General features: G+C 49.4%; 1 protein-coding gene across 4 annotated transcripts; it reads left to right on the top strand.

The window, feature by feature from the left end:
- Positions 1-817: 817 nt before the first annotated feature.
- Positions 818-16,792, top strand: LOC117582564 (protein bark beetle). Of its 4 annotated transcripts, none has more exons than XM_034270399.1 (12): positions 818-932; positions 4,862-5,528; positions 6,882-7,060; positions 7,114-13,373; positions 13,429-13,640; positions 13,695-14,050; positions 14,114-14,239; positions 14,422-14,445; positions 14,510-14,607; positions 14,671-15,041; positions 15,109-15,333; positions 15,425-16,792. In XM_034270399.1, the coding sequence occupies exons 2-12, from the start codon at positions 4,992-4,994 to the stop codon at positions 16,487-16,489; spliced, it is 9,453 nt and encodes a 3,150-aa protein (XP_034126290.1). In that variant the 5' UTR covers positions 818-932; positions 4,862-4,991; the 3' UTR covers positions 16,490-16,792. The 4 variants fall into 4 exon arrangements, with proteins under 4 accessions (XP_034126290.1, XP_034126293.1, XP_034126291.1 ...); XM_034270400.1 differs by having other exon boundaries at positions 824-926; XM_034270401.1 differs by lacking the exon at positions 818-932 and adding an exon at positions 4,043-4,058.
- The last annotated feature ends 103 nt before the right edge of the window (positions 16,793-16,895 follow it).

Below are 16,895 nucleotides of genomic sequence, written 5' to 3'. Positions count from 1 at the left end.
TTTATGAGTGCAGAATTTGTAAGCGGAGTTTGCTGAAAGTTATGTTATTATTGCTCGAAAAACAGTTTTAAAAGCCTGAAAACAGTTTACGTTCCATCCATGCGCTCCACAATCCACATCAGCCTCAGGCACGGTCCTCACAACAATTTGCCGCTCGAAAGTATGCAACAACTTCGCATAATTTATGTAGTGCCAAAATCAAACGCTAAAGCGCCACTGTACTGCAAATAATTCTGTTATCGGCATCGATTTTTATATTTGAAAACTTGAATCCGTTGCAATCAGGAAAATTTAAAGATAATAAAGAAGAAATTGGAGAAGTCTAGGCAGTATTTGCAGCGCTATTTGCTGCTATTACGAATTAAATAAAAGCTCACTTTTTGCTTAAAACTATATTTAACGGGTGTGTAGGAACACATAAAAGACGCCTTCCCCTTCCATGTGCCTTGCACATAAGAACCCAGCTAGGCTCTAGAATTTTACATAAAGCCACCAGAAATGTTAACAAAGCAACAGGTACCACAACTGCCTCTGTTACGAATCCCGCTAAAAGCTGCTTTGTTGCAGCGACTGTTACTGGTTGCTGCTTGCTGATACTTTACTGCCACTGCGGTTGCCGCTGATGACATTTCGGCCAAGGTAACTCGAGAGCAGAACGCCAGCAACCTCTCTCACCTCAAACCTCAAGCCCATTAACATTTTGCGCTCTGGCTGTAGGTACGAAAGCTTCGCTGGCGTCTCTCACGGCGACTCAGCGTGCTCAGCGACGCTCTGGAGTCTAGACAGCTCTCCCAGCCAGCCCCCAATTCAAAAGGTGTACGACGGCGCGGCCGAGAAGACGTGTGCGCTCTGGACATATTGATCTCAACGGTGCTTCTCATTGTATTAGTCTGTCGCGTATACGTATACGCGAGCTGTGCCCAAGTGTAAGTGTGAGTGTGAGCAAAAGATCGCTGCTGACCGCGCCTTAAACGTCAAAGCGAATAGCGTCGTTCGCCAAAGCCCACAAAACTCATCGAAATTGTGAATAAAAACCAAAAATAATGAATTAAAAGTGGCTAAACTGGATGCATTTGCAACAAATTGAAGAAAATATTCAGTGCACACATGTGAAAAGCGTTAAAGCTTCCAAAAAGTGAGGTTGTGTTGGTGCTGGCTTGGCCAAAAAGTGTTACCAAACACATACACACACACACACACACACAGGCATAGAGCAGTGCGCGGAGTACACAAAGAAAACATACAAGAGGGAGAAAAAAATAAACGCAAGGCGGCGGGTTCTCTGGCCAAAAGAGATTGGGTTCTTGGCTTTTGGTTTTCCAGATATTTTTTCGGAGGGGAACACTATGGATTGTTAGAGCGCAGATGCAGAGTGGAGTGGGTCTCGGATCAGCCATGTGTAAAGATAGCTTGGAAGCTTCCAGCCACCAACTTCAACTTCAAATTCTGGTCTACTGCCAACTGCTTTTGCCTCTTCTTGCTGCTGCTGCTGCTGCTGCTGCTTATTGCACGCTTTCTTGAGTTTTGTGTGCTTCTTTTTTGTTGCTGTTCAGTGCTTAATTGCCACATCCGATCCACAACATCTATGCCAATTTCTGTGGCCAATAAACTGCAACTTCAACTGTGCAAACTGTGCGTTCAGCCAGCCGCAACGCGTTTGTTGCACTTGCTGCGCTCCCTTTAACGCATTCCTCTCTCTCTCTCTCTCTCTCTCTCCCTCTCTCTTTTTTCTACATAGAGACAGGTTGGTCCCCTGTAAGTTCCTGTGTTACTTCCGTTATGCATTACTCATCGGAAATTGTGTATGGGCACCCGATGACGCGTTGCCCCCGTGCCTCTCTCCCTTCGGTTGCTTACAGGAATTAAAAGTTCATTTGGCTTACGTGAAAGGAAGTGGAACATTATCAATCACGTTCTCATAGATAAGGTGACCAGCAGCAAAGACAAAGACTTTGATAAATATTCTCAGTGCATTCTGTGGTGGGGCTATAAAGTCGCCTAGATAAAAACAAATAAATATAATAAAACAAACTAAGGGCAGTGGATTGAGTGAGGAAAAGTGTTGCGACAAAGAGATATCCATTAGTTGAGGAGCATTCTCTAGCAGCATTTATTTTTCCTTTCACCAAATTCTCAAAAAATAATCATAAAAATATGATTTTATTTCTTAAAAAGTCACCTTAATCTTTTCAATCTGTGCACATCGAAAGAAACAGAAAAATGATTACAGGTTTGCTTTAACTGCACATTCTCCAACACAATATGCTCCGCACGTGCAGGGTATCAAAAGCTTGCTGGTCAAACTTATCAGCATTTTAAGCATCAAGTCGCATCATGAACGCTTGAATGGAAGAGGGAGACAGAGCACATACTACGCCGATAAAGATAGAGATAGCATTAGGTGACTCCTATTGTGGGTTGTATTAGTCACTCCAGCGTTCATCTCATTGATGCCGGCAAATGACTAACAAGTACTAGATGCAAATGCGAGCGAAACCAAAAATACAAAACGAAAGCAAATTGAACAATGATGAGGCGAGGAATCAGCCGCAAACTACCATAAAATTGTTTAGGTAATTGAATGGGTTGCCACAAAGTGTGGTCTAACGGGTTGTTGAACCGAACCTCTCTGAAAGAACGGAAACTAAATTAAATTGCTGTAAAATTGGTCAAAAAGCAGCCGCACAGCAGGAGAACCCCTTCAAATTGTTGGCCACTGGAGTGAAAGCTTGAACTAGAATCGAGGAAAATGAACTTGGGCTATGGGAATTTTGAGGTTTTAGAAGAATGTTTTTAGTTTGGAGTTGAGAAATGGGTGGTAAAATGTATGGCAGATGTTTAATTGGTTTAAGCAGTTCCCCAGCCATCTCTAAAAGCATTGTTCCAATATTAATGTTCACTTTACTAACAAATGCATTTCCATCATAAAATACCAATCAGCAGCAAGAGCAGGCCTAGTCGCAGTTCCAGCCACAGCCCCTGGCCCCCCGTTTAACATTAACTTAAAGTTAATAAACCCATAAAAAGGCAGACAATAAACTTTTGAATGCACTTCAAAATGCAGTCACTGCAACAGCCACGTTCAACGTCAACGACTTGCATCGCTGGCAGTTGAGTCACATCCAAGACAAGATACAATCCACACACGCATCGCTTGGCCCCGGTACGTTGCTTGTGCCCCACCAAAGCCACTTTGCATATTCGATAAATGTAAAATGCTGGTTGCCTGTCTGCCCCAAAAGACACTGTGGAGGGGGGGGGGGTAGAGCTGTTAGAGTTGGGGGAGTTGTCAGAGAGGTGGAAATGCTTTCTTCTTTCTTACTACGCACACGTAACCCCCACACAGAAGACGAAGGAGAAGATGCAGAAGAAATGAGAAAAACAGACAGAAACAACAGAGAACCGTTAGCTGCGGAGAACGAAGCTTTGGATACGCTTGCAGTTCGATCTTTGCGTATTATATGGGAATGGGGCGATCGTTTCTACAGATAATATTTCAGCCGAATTTGAGAAACAAACTTTACATATTCGATCGCTAATTTCAGTGATAACTTCGATAATCCGTCTGTTTACTCTGATCAATAGCGCTTTCTTCACTCCATTCCCAAACCCCTCTAAAAATCTGAGTACTCTCTTCGTGCAGTGTAAACCACAAAACTTGCAGTGCGTGCGTCGCTCTCGCTCTGGCTACTCTCTTCGTGCCGTTGCTCTCTTTCTGGCATGAATGAAATGCCTACACATTTACAGTTATTTTACAAAAAGCGTTCGCGAGGAGAGGGAGCGAGGTACAAACAACTTCGAATATTTTACATGCTGTTGTTTTGTTCGGTTGCTTGGCGTCCACCACGCTCTTTCGTGCTCTCTCTCTGCATGCTGCTTTCTCTGTCTCGCTGCCCAGTTGTCCCCCCACTTAGTCGCTCGCTCTCTCTGTCTCTGTGTGTAATGCACGTAATATAATATATGGAAACCCTCTTGGAGCTCGCTCGTCACAGTCGCTGCTAACGGTTCTTTGCGTATAGACGTGTTTTTTTTCCAAACACGAAACAAACAAAAGCTGCGTGAGTGGGTTAGCGGGGTGAGGGCGGAAGGGGCATGGGGGAGTGCATTGGTATTTGTGTTTTGAGTTGTGCGTTTTTGTTGTCATTCTGTTGTTGTTTTGTGGGATTGGTAATATTTTCGGGCCCTGTTTTTCCGTTTGCGGCTTATCAGAGTTGTTAACAATGCAAGAGACGACGACGGCCTGGCCACAAAATTCTCAGGTTTCGGTTGGGAAATCTTCGAGAGGAAAACAGTTGAACAGAGCCCAGCAGAGAGTGTTGTGAGGTGTTAACTGATGGAAGAATGCATGAAAAAGCGCAGGGAAATCGAATTTTGTTAACGTAAAATGAATATTAAAGTTTTGATAGTTGTGAGAAGAGTGAATGTTGAAAGTTATAAACGAAATTCGGTTTTATATATGTTTTATATGTTATAACGAAATTATAAAAATTAACTAATTTAAAACCATATTTTCTATCAATTTAAATAAACTTTCATTGAAAATGTGACTAAAAACATTTTACAATTGTTATGAAATTATAAAACAAATTTTCGGTGTGACATAAAAGATAAATGTCGTAAGAAAAAACTTTAAACACAATGGAAAAGCAATTAAATAAACAATTAAACAATTAAAACAAACAATTAAATAAAAAATGTGTAATAAATTAAAAAAAAAAAACAAATAAATTAACAATAAAGTGTCTAAAATATAATAAAAATTTAACATTTCAGTGAAATTTAACCATAAATGACCAAAAAAAAAAACACAAACATAAATTCCTTTAAAATGTTATCTTAATATTCCCCCTACTCCCTTCAGCTTTTTAAACAAAAATCCCACTGCCATGGAAAATATGTGAAAACTAAGTTAAGTGCAACAAATTATTGAGCGAGAAATCAACGACACGATATTCAACGATAAGGAAAAGTGATATAAAAACAATGCACAAATGAAGCTGCAACGACATAAAACGACATTCCACTGTCACAAATCAGAGAATCAACAAAAACACTGCCTGCCGCCCACTGCCCCACAATGGGGCAACATAAGGTTGCTGCCACTGGCGGCCCTGCTGCTATTGTCCTCGTGCCAAGTGGGTCGCGCCCAACAGGCACAGCCACAGCCACAACAGGGGTTGCCCCCAGTGGCAGACATGGATGTGGAACTGCTGCAGGAGAATGATATCGAGTTCGCCAGTCTCGATGGCGCCACACAACTTTTACCCGCCACACGGCACTCGGCAGACGCCACCATGACGCCGCCGCCGCCCCAGCTGTCGACAACAGCCCCGCTGACATCATCGTACACGGAGCTGCAGGGTGGCGAAATCCTCAGCGAGCGCACTCTCCGGCGCAGCGAGAGCCCATACCTGGCGCGCGATGACCTCGAAGTGATGCGCGGAGCACGCCTGACCATCGAGCCGGGCGTCACCATAGAGTTTGCTCCCACCAAGGGCCTCAAAGTTAAGGGAGTTCTACAAGCGGTGGTAAGTTTTGATTGGCATAAAACATGAGAAATTAGTGGGGAATACCCTTTGGCCTTAGGTACTATGGGGATGATGGGATGGTGGAAAGATTAAGAAGATTTTCTGACAATTTCTACAGACAAAATTTCAAAACTTCAACTGTTCCTGTAATTTTCTAAAATTACCTACAGGGCACTGCCCCAATCGACTATCCACCCACTTCCCTAGGCACCTGTAGGCACCTTTTTGGCGAGTGATTAAGCGAGAGGGGCACCTGTTGCTATCAGAGCAACCTGCTCGGCGAATGAGTAACCTTAATGATAGATAAGCCCCAGCACAACACACAACCAAGAACGCCACTACGAGTTCTCCCAATGTTGACTTTATCGTTGGAGCGATAAGATTGCGATTGTCTGATTTACACATTGAGCGAGAGAGGGGAGATACCCCATTCTGGGGATCCAAATTCCATATGGAACGAGAGTGGTGGTAGGTTAGGGCGTCAGAGCATGCGCAATGAATGGAGATGTGACTGTGGCATGTGGCAAGTGGGTCACCAAGTTCAGACTAACTTCCTTCCAATTACCGTTGCCGACATCAAAGAGCGACGGTTGCATTCACTTTGCATGTTGTTCCGTTTCTTTCCGCTCTTTGAGAGTCGCTTAATCAGCGGTCAAGGGGTCATTAGGGGTTAATTAGATTTAAGTGAATGTCGGAGTCGCATAATTGACAAATTCATAGAGCCCAAGCCAAAGGGAAATTATTCAATTAGCTCTGTGGCAGCTCCTCCCTTTTCTTGAGATGATCTTCCCGTAAAATATTGAACTAATTTTGGACACTCTTTTGGGGGAATATGCAAAACAGCTGTGAGTCATTTGGGTTAATAGTTCACTGGCTTTTTGTCTTTAATTAAATAATATTTACTCGCCGCTGGAGTGGGCGACTGTCTGTCTGTCTTTCTACATCTTCGTCATGGCACAGACACTGCTTAGGTGTTAATTGATGAGACTCGTAGCATTTCTGTTCAAGATGATTTTCATTGGCAAACGAAGGCCAAATGGCGAGGCAGAGCATCATAATTGAAAATGAAAATAATTGCATGAAAAGCCACGAAACGTGAGAGCTGAAAAGTCAAAAGTGAAAATGCGTGCGAAGTGGAAAATGAAGCCACAGAAAAGCTTCGAAAGAAGCGGGTTAATAATGGGGATACAGGTACAGATTTTTCATCATTTTATGAGCCAATTCACTACTTTTGGTAGATGTTTAATGACCAAAAGAAAGTTCAATTTGGGCGGCATAAATCAGAGCTAATTATGGCTTTAGCTTGCCAAAGATCTGCTCCAAATAAATCTCTATTAAATCTCTTTTTTACAGGGCACTCCCACCGCAAGAATTGTGCTGAAATCTCAGAGCAACACAGCAAACTACAAAATGGAGCTGCCCGATGATCAGGATAAGGGCATACGTCTGGTGGATGGACCCACGCCCGTCGAGGGCCGACTGCAGCTGTACCACAAAGGTGCTTGGCGTTCCGTGTGCTCCAATTCCAGAAAGTAAGCAACAAAGAAGTTACCCAAATATCCATACTAATCCAAACAAATTCCAGTTGGACTCTGGCGGACTATGGTGTGGCCTGCAAGCAGTTGGGCTATCGAGGGGGACGCTTCTGGAACTGGGTGGAACGGACTCCAGGCTACTATCCGCGACTGCTGTACGAGCAGCCCAAGTGTCGTGGCGGAGAGAAGCAACTGGTGGATTGTGCCTGGAGTTCGAGGCAAATGGGCGCTGGAGCCTGCGACTACCACAACGATCTGGGCATCCAGTGCCAGCCCGTGCATGCGGTGCCACTGGGGCACTGGCGTGGCATCTACTTCGACAATGCACCATCCACGAAGGCACTCGGCAGGGATAACACGGTGTACGCGGCACGATCCGAGTCACGACTGAAGTACGTGGACATCATAAGAGCGGGAAATGGCGAAGGTTTCAGTGCAAAGTCCGCCGTGGAGGTGCAGGGTTTGCCGCCGCAAATGGAGCACGTGGTGATCAGCCATTCGGCGTACACGGGATTCAACAGCACCCTGCCGTGGGCTGGATTCCAGCTGCAGAATGTCACCGTGAGGAAGTGCAACGGCATTGGAGTGTTTGTCAATTCCAGCCAGGGAATGGTGCAACTCGACGGCTGTTCCATTGTGGACAATGCGGCAGATGGTGTCAAGTACGTGGGGCACGATCTGCGCGGCACGGAGCGCAAGGATCGTGCGAGCATCTACGACTTTTGCACACTGCCCACCACCTCGGGGCAGACCTATCCCATTTCGCTGTCTTTCACACAGAAGTACTACGCGGGATCGGTGAAGGAGTGTGGCAAGTACTTCTTCACGCGTCCCGGCTACCTGTTGACGCTCCACTTCGAGCACTTTGTGCTGATGCAGAATGAGACGGCCACCGTGGAGATCTACGATGGAGCCTCCACCAATGATCGGCTGCTGTTCCAGTGGCAGGCGAGGAACTACACGCGTCCGCAGAGTGTCACCACCACCAGGGAGAAGATGTTTGTCCGCATTCGCGCGGATGCCAGGCAGGAGATGAATGGATACTTCCGCATCACCTCGGGCGACTCGGTGGCCTACGATCTGCGCGTGTCGCAGTCCACGGTGGAGGATAATGGTGGCCGCGGTGTGGCCATTGATAACATTCGCTCGAAGATCCACGTGCACGGGAGTTCCGTGTCCGGCAATGGCCATGTGGCGGGAGTGCATGTGACCAGCGGTGCGGGAGATGTGAACATAACCAGCTCCAACATAAGCTTCAACAATGGCGCAGGTGTAAACATCACTTACTATGGCGGAAATCGAAACATTTCCCGCTCCGCGCTGACTGCCAACAAGGGCTATGGCATGGCCACGTGGCTCAATCACACCACGGACATCGATCGCGTGGAGTTTATACCCTTCAATCAGACCAGCGTCGTGGAGTACTCGCAGATTGCCGGCAACCTGGAGACGGGCGTGTTCCACGGCAACTTCTGTCGCCCCATTTGGGTGAACATCACGGGCAACAGCTTCAATGGCAGCCAGCAGAATGACATCTTCATCGAGTCCTGCTACCAGGCCACAGCCAATGGGCAGCCCAACATGCAGCTGCAGCTGGGACACAATCAGTTCAAGTACTCCCAGGCAAACTCCATTAATCTGAGTCCCGCCTTGAATCTCCAAGGCAGAATCGAGTTCAATGTCTTCCGCTTTGGCAGCTACGGATGCCTCTACGTGAACAACGACTACATTTATCCCGAGTTCAACTACTTCCCCGTCAAGCTAACCATTCAGAGCAATTACTTTATGCGGAACAGCGGTGTCCATGTGGTGTCACTCGGTCTGTCCCCGTATAGCCGCGCGGAGGTCCAGTACATTCTCTTCACGCGAAACTTTGTGCGGAGCAACAACATCACCGAGGCCTTTGGCCCGCTGATTGCTGGCAGTGAAGGCTCCGACGGGGCAGGCAGACTCAATCCCAGATCGAGGGTGGCTGCTCCTGTCGTGGTGGGCTCCAGCAACGTGGACATCTATCGGAACATTCTGCACAATCTGGACTCCATGTACGAGATTGGCTCACAGCTGACGGACCAGAGCAAGATCATCAATGCCACCTGCAACTGGCTGGGCCACACCGACGAGAACCGCATCTATGCGCGACTCTTCCATCGCAACGATCGCTACAATCTGGCCAAGATCAACTACATCCCCTACCTGCTGCACAGCTCCAATCCGGGATCCACTGCCATGATCACGGTCTCCACTGTGGTGCCTCGGTTCTTCCACGAGGGCAGCGACATCATTGGCGGCGAGGTGGATGGCCAGGACATGGTGCCAGCTGGCACCTACACCGTCACCAAGGACATCAACATACGACCCGGGGGCAAGCTCATCCTGCAGCCAGGCACAACGTTGAGGTTCGAGCCAAGTGTGGGGATGATGGTGGCTGGGAAGCTGGAGGCCAGAGGCCGTCGACCCGATGACATTCTCTTCACCCTCAAGCGGGAGACCATCATTGGGGAGCACAACGACACGGAGACCATCGATTTGGACAGCGAAACGGAGGCCATAGACATGGAAACGGAGGTTATACCTTCGAATGGGATACCCAGGATCCCCGTGCGCCTGGTGGGCGGTTCGGGTGCCAATGAGGGCCGCCTGCAGGTGTACGTGAAAGGCCGCTGGGGCACTGTCTGCGACTACGGTTGGAATGTGCTGAATGCCGCTTTGGTGTGCCACCAACTTGGGTACTCGCTGAACCCACAGGACTGGCGATTGCTACGCTCACAGCTGCCCAATGCTGGCACCTCCGAGGACATCCTGGTGGCCAATGTGCGCTGCACGCTGCAGGACAAAGATGTGACCCAGTGCCGGGCGGAGTACGAGTTCGAGAACACCTGCAGCCACGAGAATGATGTGGGTCTGAGGTGCTACGAGGGCGCCTGGGCGGGTGTACGCTTCAGCATGCTGGCAGAGCGAGCAGATCTCCAGTACGTGACCGTGGAGAAGGCAGGACTCTTCGACTACACCACGAATGCGTTCAAGCCTGCCGTGCAAATGGATCACGCGCGACACAATCTGGAGAACGTGCGAGTGGTGAACAATCTGCAGGATGGACTGGGCATCATCTATGCGGACATTTATGCCGGCAAATCGGTGAACAACATCAAGAACTCAGAGTTCTCGGGGAACCAGGGCAGCGGCATAAGCTTCAAGCAGCTGGATTTCCGCATCTCTGGCTCCATCATCAAGGAGAATCGCGGCAGTGGCATCTCCCACGATGCGGTCATCTCCGCGCTAGACCAGAAGGAAATTGGCGGCTGGTTCAACATGGCCCGGGACTTCAATGCCTACGAAACGGACTACGATCCGTACTTGCTGCCCCACGAGGTAGCCAACATCGATCTGGGCACCTTTGAGCACAAGTACATCCGCACGGAGGAGCTGCTGGGCGTGTCCATCAATCGCAAGATCGTGGTGCAGTGCCCCGCGGGCTATGTCATCGGCATACAGCTCCTCAATCCCATCCACAATCTGTCCACGGAGAGCATCAGCATCCTGAATGCGCGCACGGAGAACATTCGCAGCGACTTGTGGCAGGTGAAGCGCGATCTGAATGTGTTCCCCGTGACGAGCAGCAGCTATGGCATCATCATTTACTACGAGAGCGGGCACGAGGCCCTCGGAGGAGCTGTGCTCATGCTGAGTACAGTCACCGCTCCAGTGCAAAACATTCGGAATCGCATAGTCAGCGGCCCAGTGCCCACACTCGTCATACGCTCCACGAAGATCCAGAAGAATCTGCGTGGCATTACGGGCAGCTACTACAACAGATACATCGGGGATAATGGCGAGAACTATCTGCGCAAGGCCAACGAGTCGATTCGTTTGATCAACTCGGAGCTGAGCTACAACGAGCGGGAGGCGATCCTGATTCGCTCGCCCTTTTGGGATGTCATTTCCAGCAATCTCTCGGAGGTGACCATCCACGTGAATGGTTCGTTGATTGCCCAGAATGGCCATGGCATACGACAGATGTCCAAGGATCTGCGCTCGTCCAACAATCTCTTCCATTATGTCATCCAGGACACCACAGTGGAGCAGAACACCCACGGGGGCTTCCAGGTGGCACTGCCCTACGTCTGGCAGTACAACGAGAACTTTACCCACTCGATATACTTCGGGAACAGCACCTGGCAGCGGAATCGCGACTTTCACATCTCCATCCACGGCCACTACACGGTTTTCAACATCACTTCGAATGTCTTCAGGGAGAACAACTGCCCGAATGCCCTCATCGCACTCGATGGCATGGAGAAGCGTCTGCGCTTCGACAACAATCGCTTCGAGGGCAATAATGCCAAGTTTGTGCTGCTCTTCAAAGCGGATTCGTTGAGTGAAATCATCGGCCAGGTGCCCGCCAGCATAGAGTACAACAGCTTCAAGGATAATCGCATTGTGAGCCTCACGGCGGACTACCGACATCACTACCTGAAGGCGGTGCGGAAGCTGCGAAAACAGCATCGACTGCCCACCGCTGTGATCCGCTTGGATGGTGTCCAGAATGTGCGACTCTATCGGAACTTGATAGCGGAGAATGACATGGACTACAATCTGGTGGCGGGTGTACGTTCTGCCAGACTAAACAACTACTTTGAGGCCAGGGAGAACTGGTGGGGCACCAAGGACACGGCGTACATCGAGTCCAAGATCTTTGACTTTGACAACTGGAACGATCACGCGGATGTCATCTATCAGCCCTTCCTCATCGAGGACAGCTACGATGCGAGTGTGTCCGTTGTGGTTCCCTTCAATCAGGATCGGGAGATCGATTTGTACACCTACCGTGGAGGCAGAGTCTACAAGGATCTGACGCTGCTCAAGCAGAGTTCTCCGTACTACATCGGCTCGGACATCACGGTGATGCCGGGCAAAACGCTGACCATTAATCACGGTGTGACCATGGAGTTTGAGCCGAATGTGGGCATCCTCGTGCTGGGCACACTGATGGCCATTGGCTACAAGGAGTCGCCGATTGTGATGCGTCCCTTCCGCAATGCCACACGCGAGTCCATGGTGGAGGCACAGCCCCGCAAGCGTGCCCTGGAGGACATGAGCGCGGCCCTCACCGACTTTGACTCCATTCGACTGTGCACCAGTGCCAACAATTGCACGGGCGAGGCGGATGGGCTGTTCGGGTTGAATGAGGGCTTCCTGGAGTACTTCAATCACACGACGCTGCAGTGGGTGCCCATATGCGATGGTCGCTTCACCGAACGCAATGCCCAGGTCGTGTGCCGGGAGCTGGGCTTCGATCCGCTGAATGTCTACTATGGCCACGACAGGCGCATTGAGTTCCACACGAACTCGTTGACTCGCATTTGGTCCTGGGTGCAGCCGCTGGAGTGTCGTGGCGATGAGGAGCGCATGGAGGATTGCGCGGAGCGACTCAATGGCCAGCTCTACGGACATCGCCACGAGTGCAAGTGGGACGATGTCTACGTGTTTGTCAGCTGCAACAGTGTGGCCGATGATGAGGTCTACTGGGGTGGCATCCGCTTTGCCAACTCAAAGTTTGAGGAGATCCAGTACGAGCATCGGCTGCACAACACTCGCTCACATGCGCGACTGCCGCTGAGGGAGAGCCAACTGGAGTACGTGAGGATCGAGCAGGCGGGCATCCTGCACAACCACAAGGCAGCCGCCATCCAGGCCATCCACAAGAATCCCACCATAAGCTCTGTGAGCATCGAGAACTCGGCCAATCATGGCATCAATCTGATTGCGCCCAGTGGCAAGCTCAATCTCAATCATTTGAACATCAACAAGACCCTCGGCACAGGCATCAGCATTGTGTCGCTCACGGGCGAAGGGCGGGACAGCGATGAGTCCAGCTTTTCCCCCCTGAAGAAACTCGATCTGCCGTACAAACTCTTCTCTCTGGTGGACATATGCGATCCGCAGAAGGTGCTCGACATTGAGGAGCGAATGCTCATCTACTACAAGTACGACAATAATCCCGTCAACTGTGTGAAGATCTTCACCTCGGCATTCCGTGCCAAACCCATTGGCTTCCGCTTGCTGCAGTCCAATCTCTTCAATCACTCGAAGCTCTATGGCAGAACGGACTTCATCAAGCTGTACGACGGGGACATCTACAATGTAACGGCCACCTATCTGGGCAAAATTGAATCGGACACGGACAATCAGCGCTCCTTCTTCAAGACCAAAGGCCCAACGATGAGTCTGCAGCTGGTGGCGAGTGGTGCACCCGAGACGCATGGATTTATCGCCGAAGTGGTGACAGTTCCCATCTCCACTTTGGGTCAAAGTAAGCTACAGAATACCCTTACATAGAGGCACTTTTAACACTTAATTTCATCTAGATCGTGATGCCCTGCACAACATTACGGATACTCACATCTCCGGGGCCATGAAGGGCGCTGTCAGCTATGCCTCAGCGGGTGAGGTGACCCCGACATTGACCCTCATTGGCAATCGCATTGAGAAGAATTGTCGCCAGTTGTATGGTAACTTTTCCACCTGCGCCTCGGCACTGAATTTGGATGTGCAGAACATGAATTCCATGTACTTCATGGTGGGTTAAAATAAACCTTAAAAATCTCTTAAGCTCAAACCTTTTCCCCTGCAGAACAATCTCCTCGTGGAGAACCAAGGTGGCCTTCGCATTCGCGCTGATTCGCGAGGTTCCGCCACCTCCCTGCGTGGCTTTATACATCACAATCTGTTCATGAGAAATCGCAATCGTCCTGCTTTGTATGTGGAAGGACGTCAGTCATCGCCGTACCAGGAAGTGGAGCTCTATCGCAACTACTTTGCCCAGAATAATGCTGGCTATGAGGATGTCATTCGGCTGTGCCAAGTGGTGTCCAACTTCAGCTACAATTATGTCCACAGCAACATGGGGGGACGCATCATGGAGGTGTCTGGCTTCGAGAAAGTACGCCTGCAGATCTATCAAACCACAGCGCATAATGGTTTCTATAGGTAAGGGATAAAATGCTGGAAAAAGTCTGGAAAGTTTTCTTAGGCTTTGTTTTATCCTTGCAGAAATGTGGCCACCAATTGGATGTCTAGAGCCACAGTTGTGGCCGGCACTGCGGGTCAGCAATATGTGGATAATATCTTTGAGAACTACGAGAATGATTACGAGCTGCTGACTGTCAATAATTCCATGTAAATATGTGATTTTAATTCAACTTTGGAGTCCACTTTATGCCTTAAGTTTCGCTTTTCACTTCTCCATAAAAATATCTTTATGCCTCTACTCCTGAGCTCTTTCGTGCGGCTCTTTCTTTGCGGTTAAGCTCCAACTAATTTCTTTACTTTCTCTGTTTTTCCTGTACATCTATTTGTAGTATGAGTTTTGACTATGAAAACAGGTAAGATGTGCCTAGAAAAACTCAACTAAAAACCTCTACTAAATCATTTCTCACTCATCCGTAGGACCTTCGAAACCTGGAGCTCGAGAATCGATGCGCGACACAATTATTGGAGCTACAACAATACCATATCGGTGCAGTCGCGCATTAAAGATAAATCAGGTAAAAGTTTACACCAAAAATATCCTTAAAGAAACACTTTTAACGCTTTCTTATCCCTCGCAGACGATCCCATGCTGCTGGAAGTCCTTGCCGTGCCCTTCCAAATGAACAATGAAACCATTTTGGATGGCAAATGTCCACCGGGCTGGGCGCTCGTCCATGACACTTGCTTCATTTATGTTGGGGCACCCATGACCTTCCATGAGGCGCGGGATTTCTGTCGCTCGGAGAACTCCACGATGCCCTTTTTGAGAACAGATAAGACCACCCTCTGGAAGTATCTGCAGAGCCAAATGCGGCATCTAAAGTATCCCGAGAAGGTGTGGATACAGGACTACAATCACATCGAGCGCTGCACGAGCTTTGTCTTCGGGGAGATTGAGGTGGAGGATTGTGGCAGGGAGCGGGGTTTCATCTGCGAAATGGATCCAAGAGTAAGTCTGCAAATCAACCAGGGGAAAGCCTTAGTTTCAATGCATAAATCTCTCTCTTGCCCCCTAGGTAATCATTGATCCCTTGTCGTGGCGTGCTGACATTTTTGCCATTAGTATTATCTCGGCCTTCGTGCTGGCCATCATTCTGCTCATTCTGGTGGCCTTCTGCTGGTTCGCCAAGTCCAAGCATCGTCATGTGCAGCGTCTGCAGCGGCGGAACAGCATCCGGCAGAGTCTGCGGAGTCTCAACAGCATCGATCCGCAGGGCTCCCTGCGCCGGCGACCCAATTATGTATGATTTCTGCAATTATTTTCGTTTAGTTTTGAATTTTAGTTGATTTTTATTTTGTTTACCCTTTGGTTTCCTTATAATCCTCCCTCAGAACATGTCCAGCAACGGCACACTGTCCAAGAGCCAGGACTACAAGCAAATGGTGGCCAATGGCTCCATTGACTCCATGGACAAGAGCGTCCTCAGCTCCAACTTCGAGGGCTACGAGCAGAAGCCACACTACAATGAGTATGTGAATCAGAATGCCCTGCGGCCGGCGCAGGCCCCAGGATCACAGGAACACCAGCAGTCATCCTCCCCCCACAAGGTGGCGACCATCTCCAAGGCCACGGGACATCGAGCCAGAGCTGCAGCTGCAGCTGCCGCGGCAGCCGCCCTACCACCCACGGATGCCTTCGAGTTGAGTTACCGCAACGAGGGCTTCCGGGATAACTCCACCTACGGCGGCGGCACCAGAGCCAACTCGATAAGCACCAGCGTGGCCGAGGACACGCCCATTATCCATCAAACGGATGCGGAGGGAGAGGAGGTGGGCTCCGATTACTACGGCAATGCCAGCACCCTGCCCCTGAGAACAGACACGGGTGGCAGCAGCACGGGCGGTGTGTCACGCGGCAGACGCGGGCAGCCGGGTCTGGCGTTCCTCAGCGAACTGAAGCAGAATCTGCCCGAGTATCAGCGGAGCTCTCACAGCAGCTTCATGCCACAGAGGAGCAGCGGCGAGTCGCTGCCCTTCGATCAAAAGTTGGACCAATTCAACTACTCCACAGAGTCGTCGCTGTACCGCCCGGCGCCATCGGTGCCTGCAGCTCAAACCCCGCAGCAGCAGCAGCTGGATATGCGACGTCCAGACTCGTATTATACAGCCGTGAGGAGCAGCAAGGCGCCCACATCACACTACCGGACACCACGTCCGTTGGCCCAACCGCCTGCAGCGCCCACAGTGCAGGCGCGACCCAAGACTGTCTACCAGACGGCATCCGAGGAGTCCTCTCCCACGACGCCCTCGCCGCTGGCCGTGACCAATGCCTATCATCGATCCAAGTCGGAGGCGCTGCTGGAGACCGATTTCGATCACGATGATGGCGCCGGCGGACTGCAGCCGCTGCAAACGAACGGACGGAGTCACAGTCAGCCCCTGGAGACGGCTATGTGAGGCGGGAGGGGAGTTTCAGCTCCATTTCATACTCTAATTAACGCTCACTTTACACTACACAACACAACACAACACAACACTTTCTAGTTTTTTAGTTTTGCATCATCCAAACCGAGATTATGCTAGCCGACACGATCGATATTGAGAGACGAACACGCCCGCCCGTTGTTGTTTTTTTTTGTGGTATACTTAGATCATTCCATCCATTAGTTATAGTGCAAATTGAATTAGAATCGAAAATACGAATTAGCTGTAAGTTGTTGTAAATAAACATATGAGAAAATGACTACAAATTAAAAGAAACCCGGAAATCTATTCCATACCCTAAAATTCAAATTCCGATACCGATAGCGATAGCGATTGCGCAATTGCGACGTCAGTTGAGACCAGAGATGCCACATTCTTG

The sequence above is a fragment of the Drosophila guanche genome, unplaced genomic scaffold (genome assembly GCF_900245975.1).
Source record: "Drosophila guanche unplaced genomic scaffold, DGUA_6, whole genome shotgun sequence".
NCBI classification, from domain to species: domain Eukaryota; kingdom Metazoa; phylum Arthropoda; class Insecta; order Diptera; family Drosophilidae; genus Drosophila; species Drosophila guanche.
The sequence above is the reverse complement of the archived record's forward strand: the minus strand, read 5'-3'. Positions and strand labels throughout refer to the sequence as shown.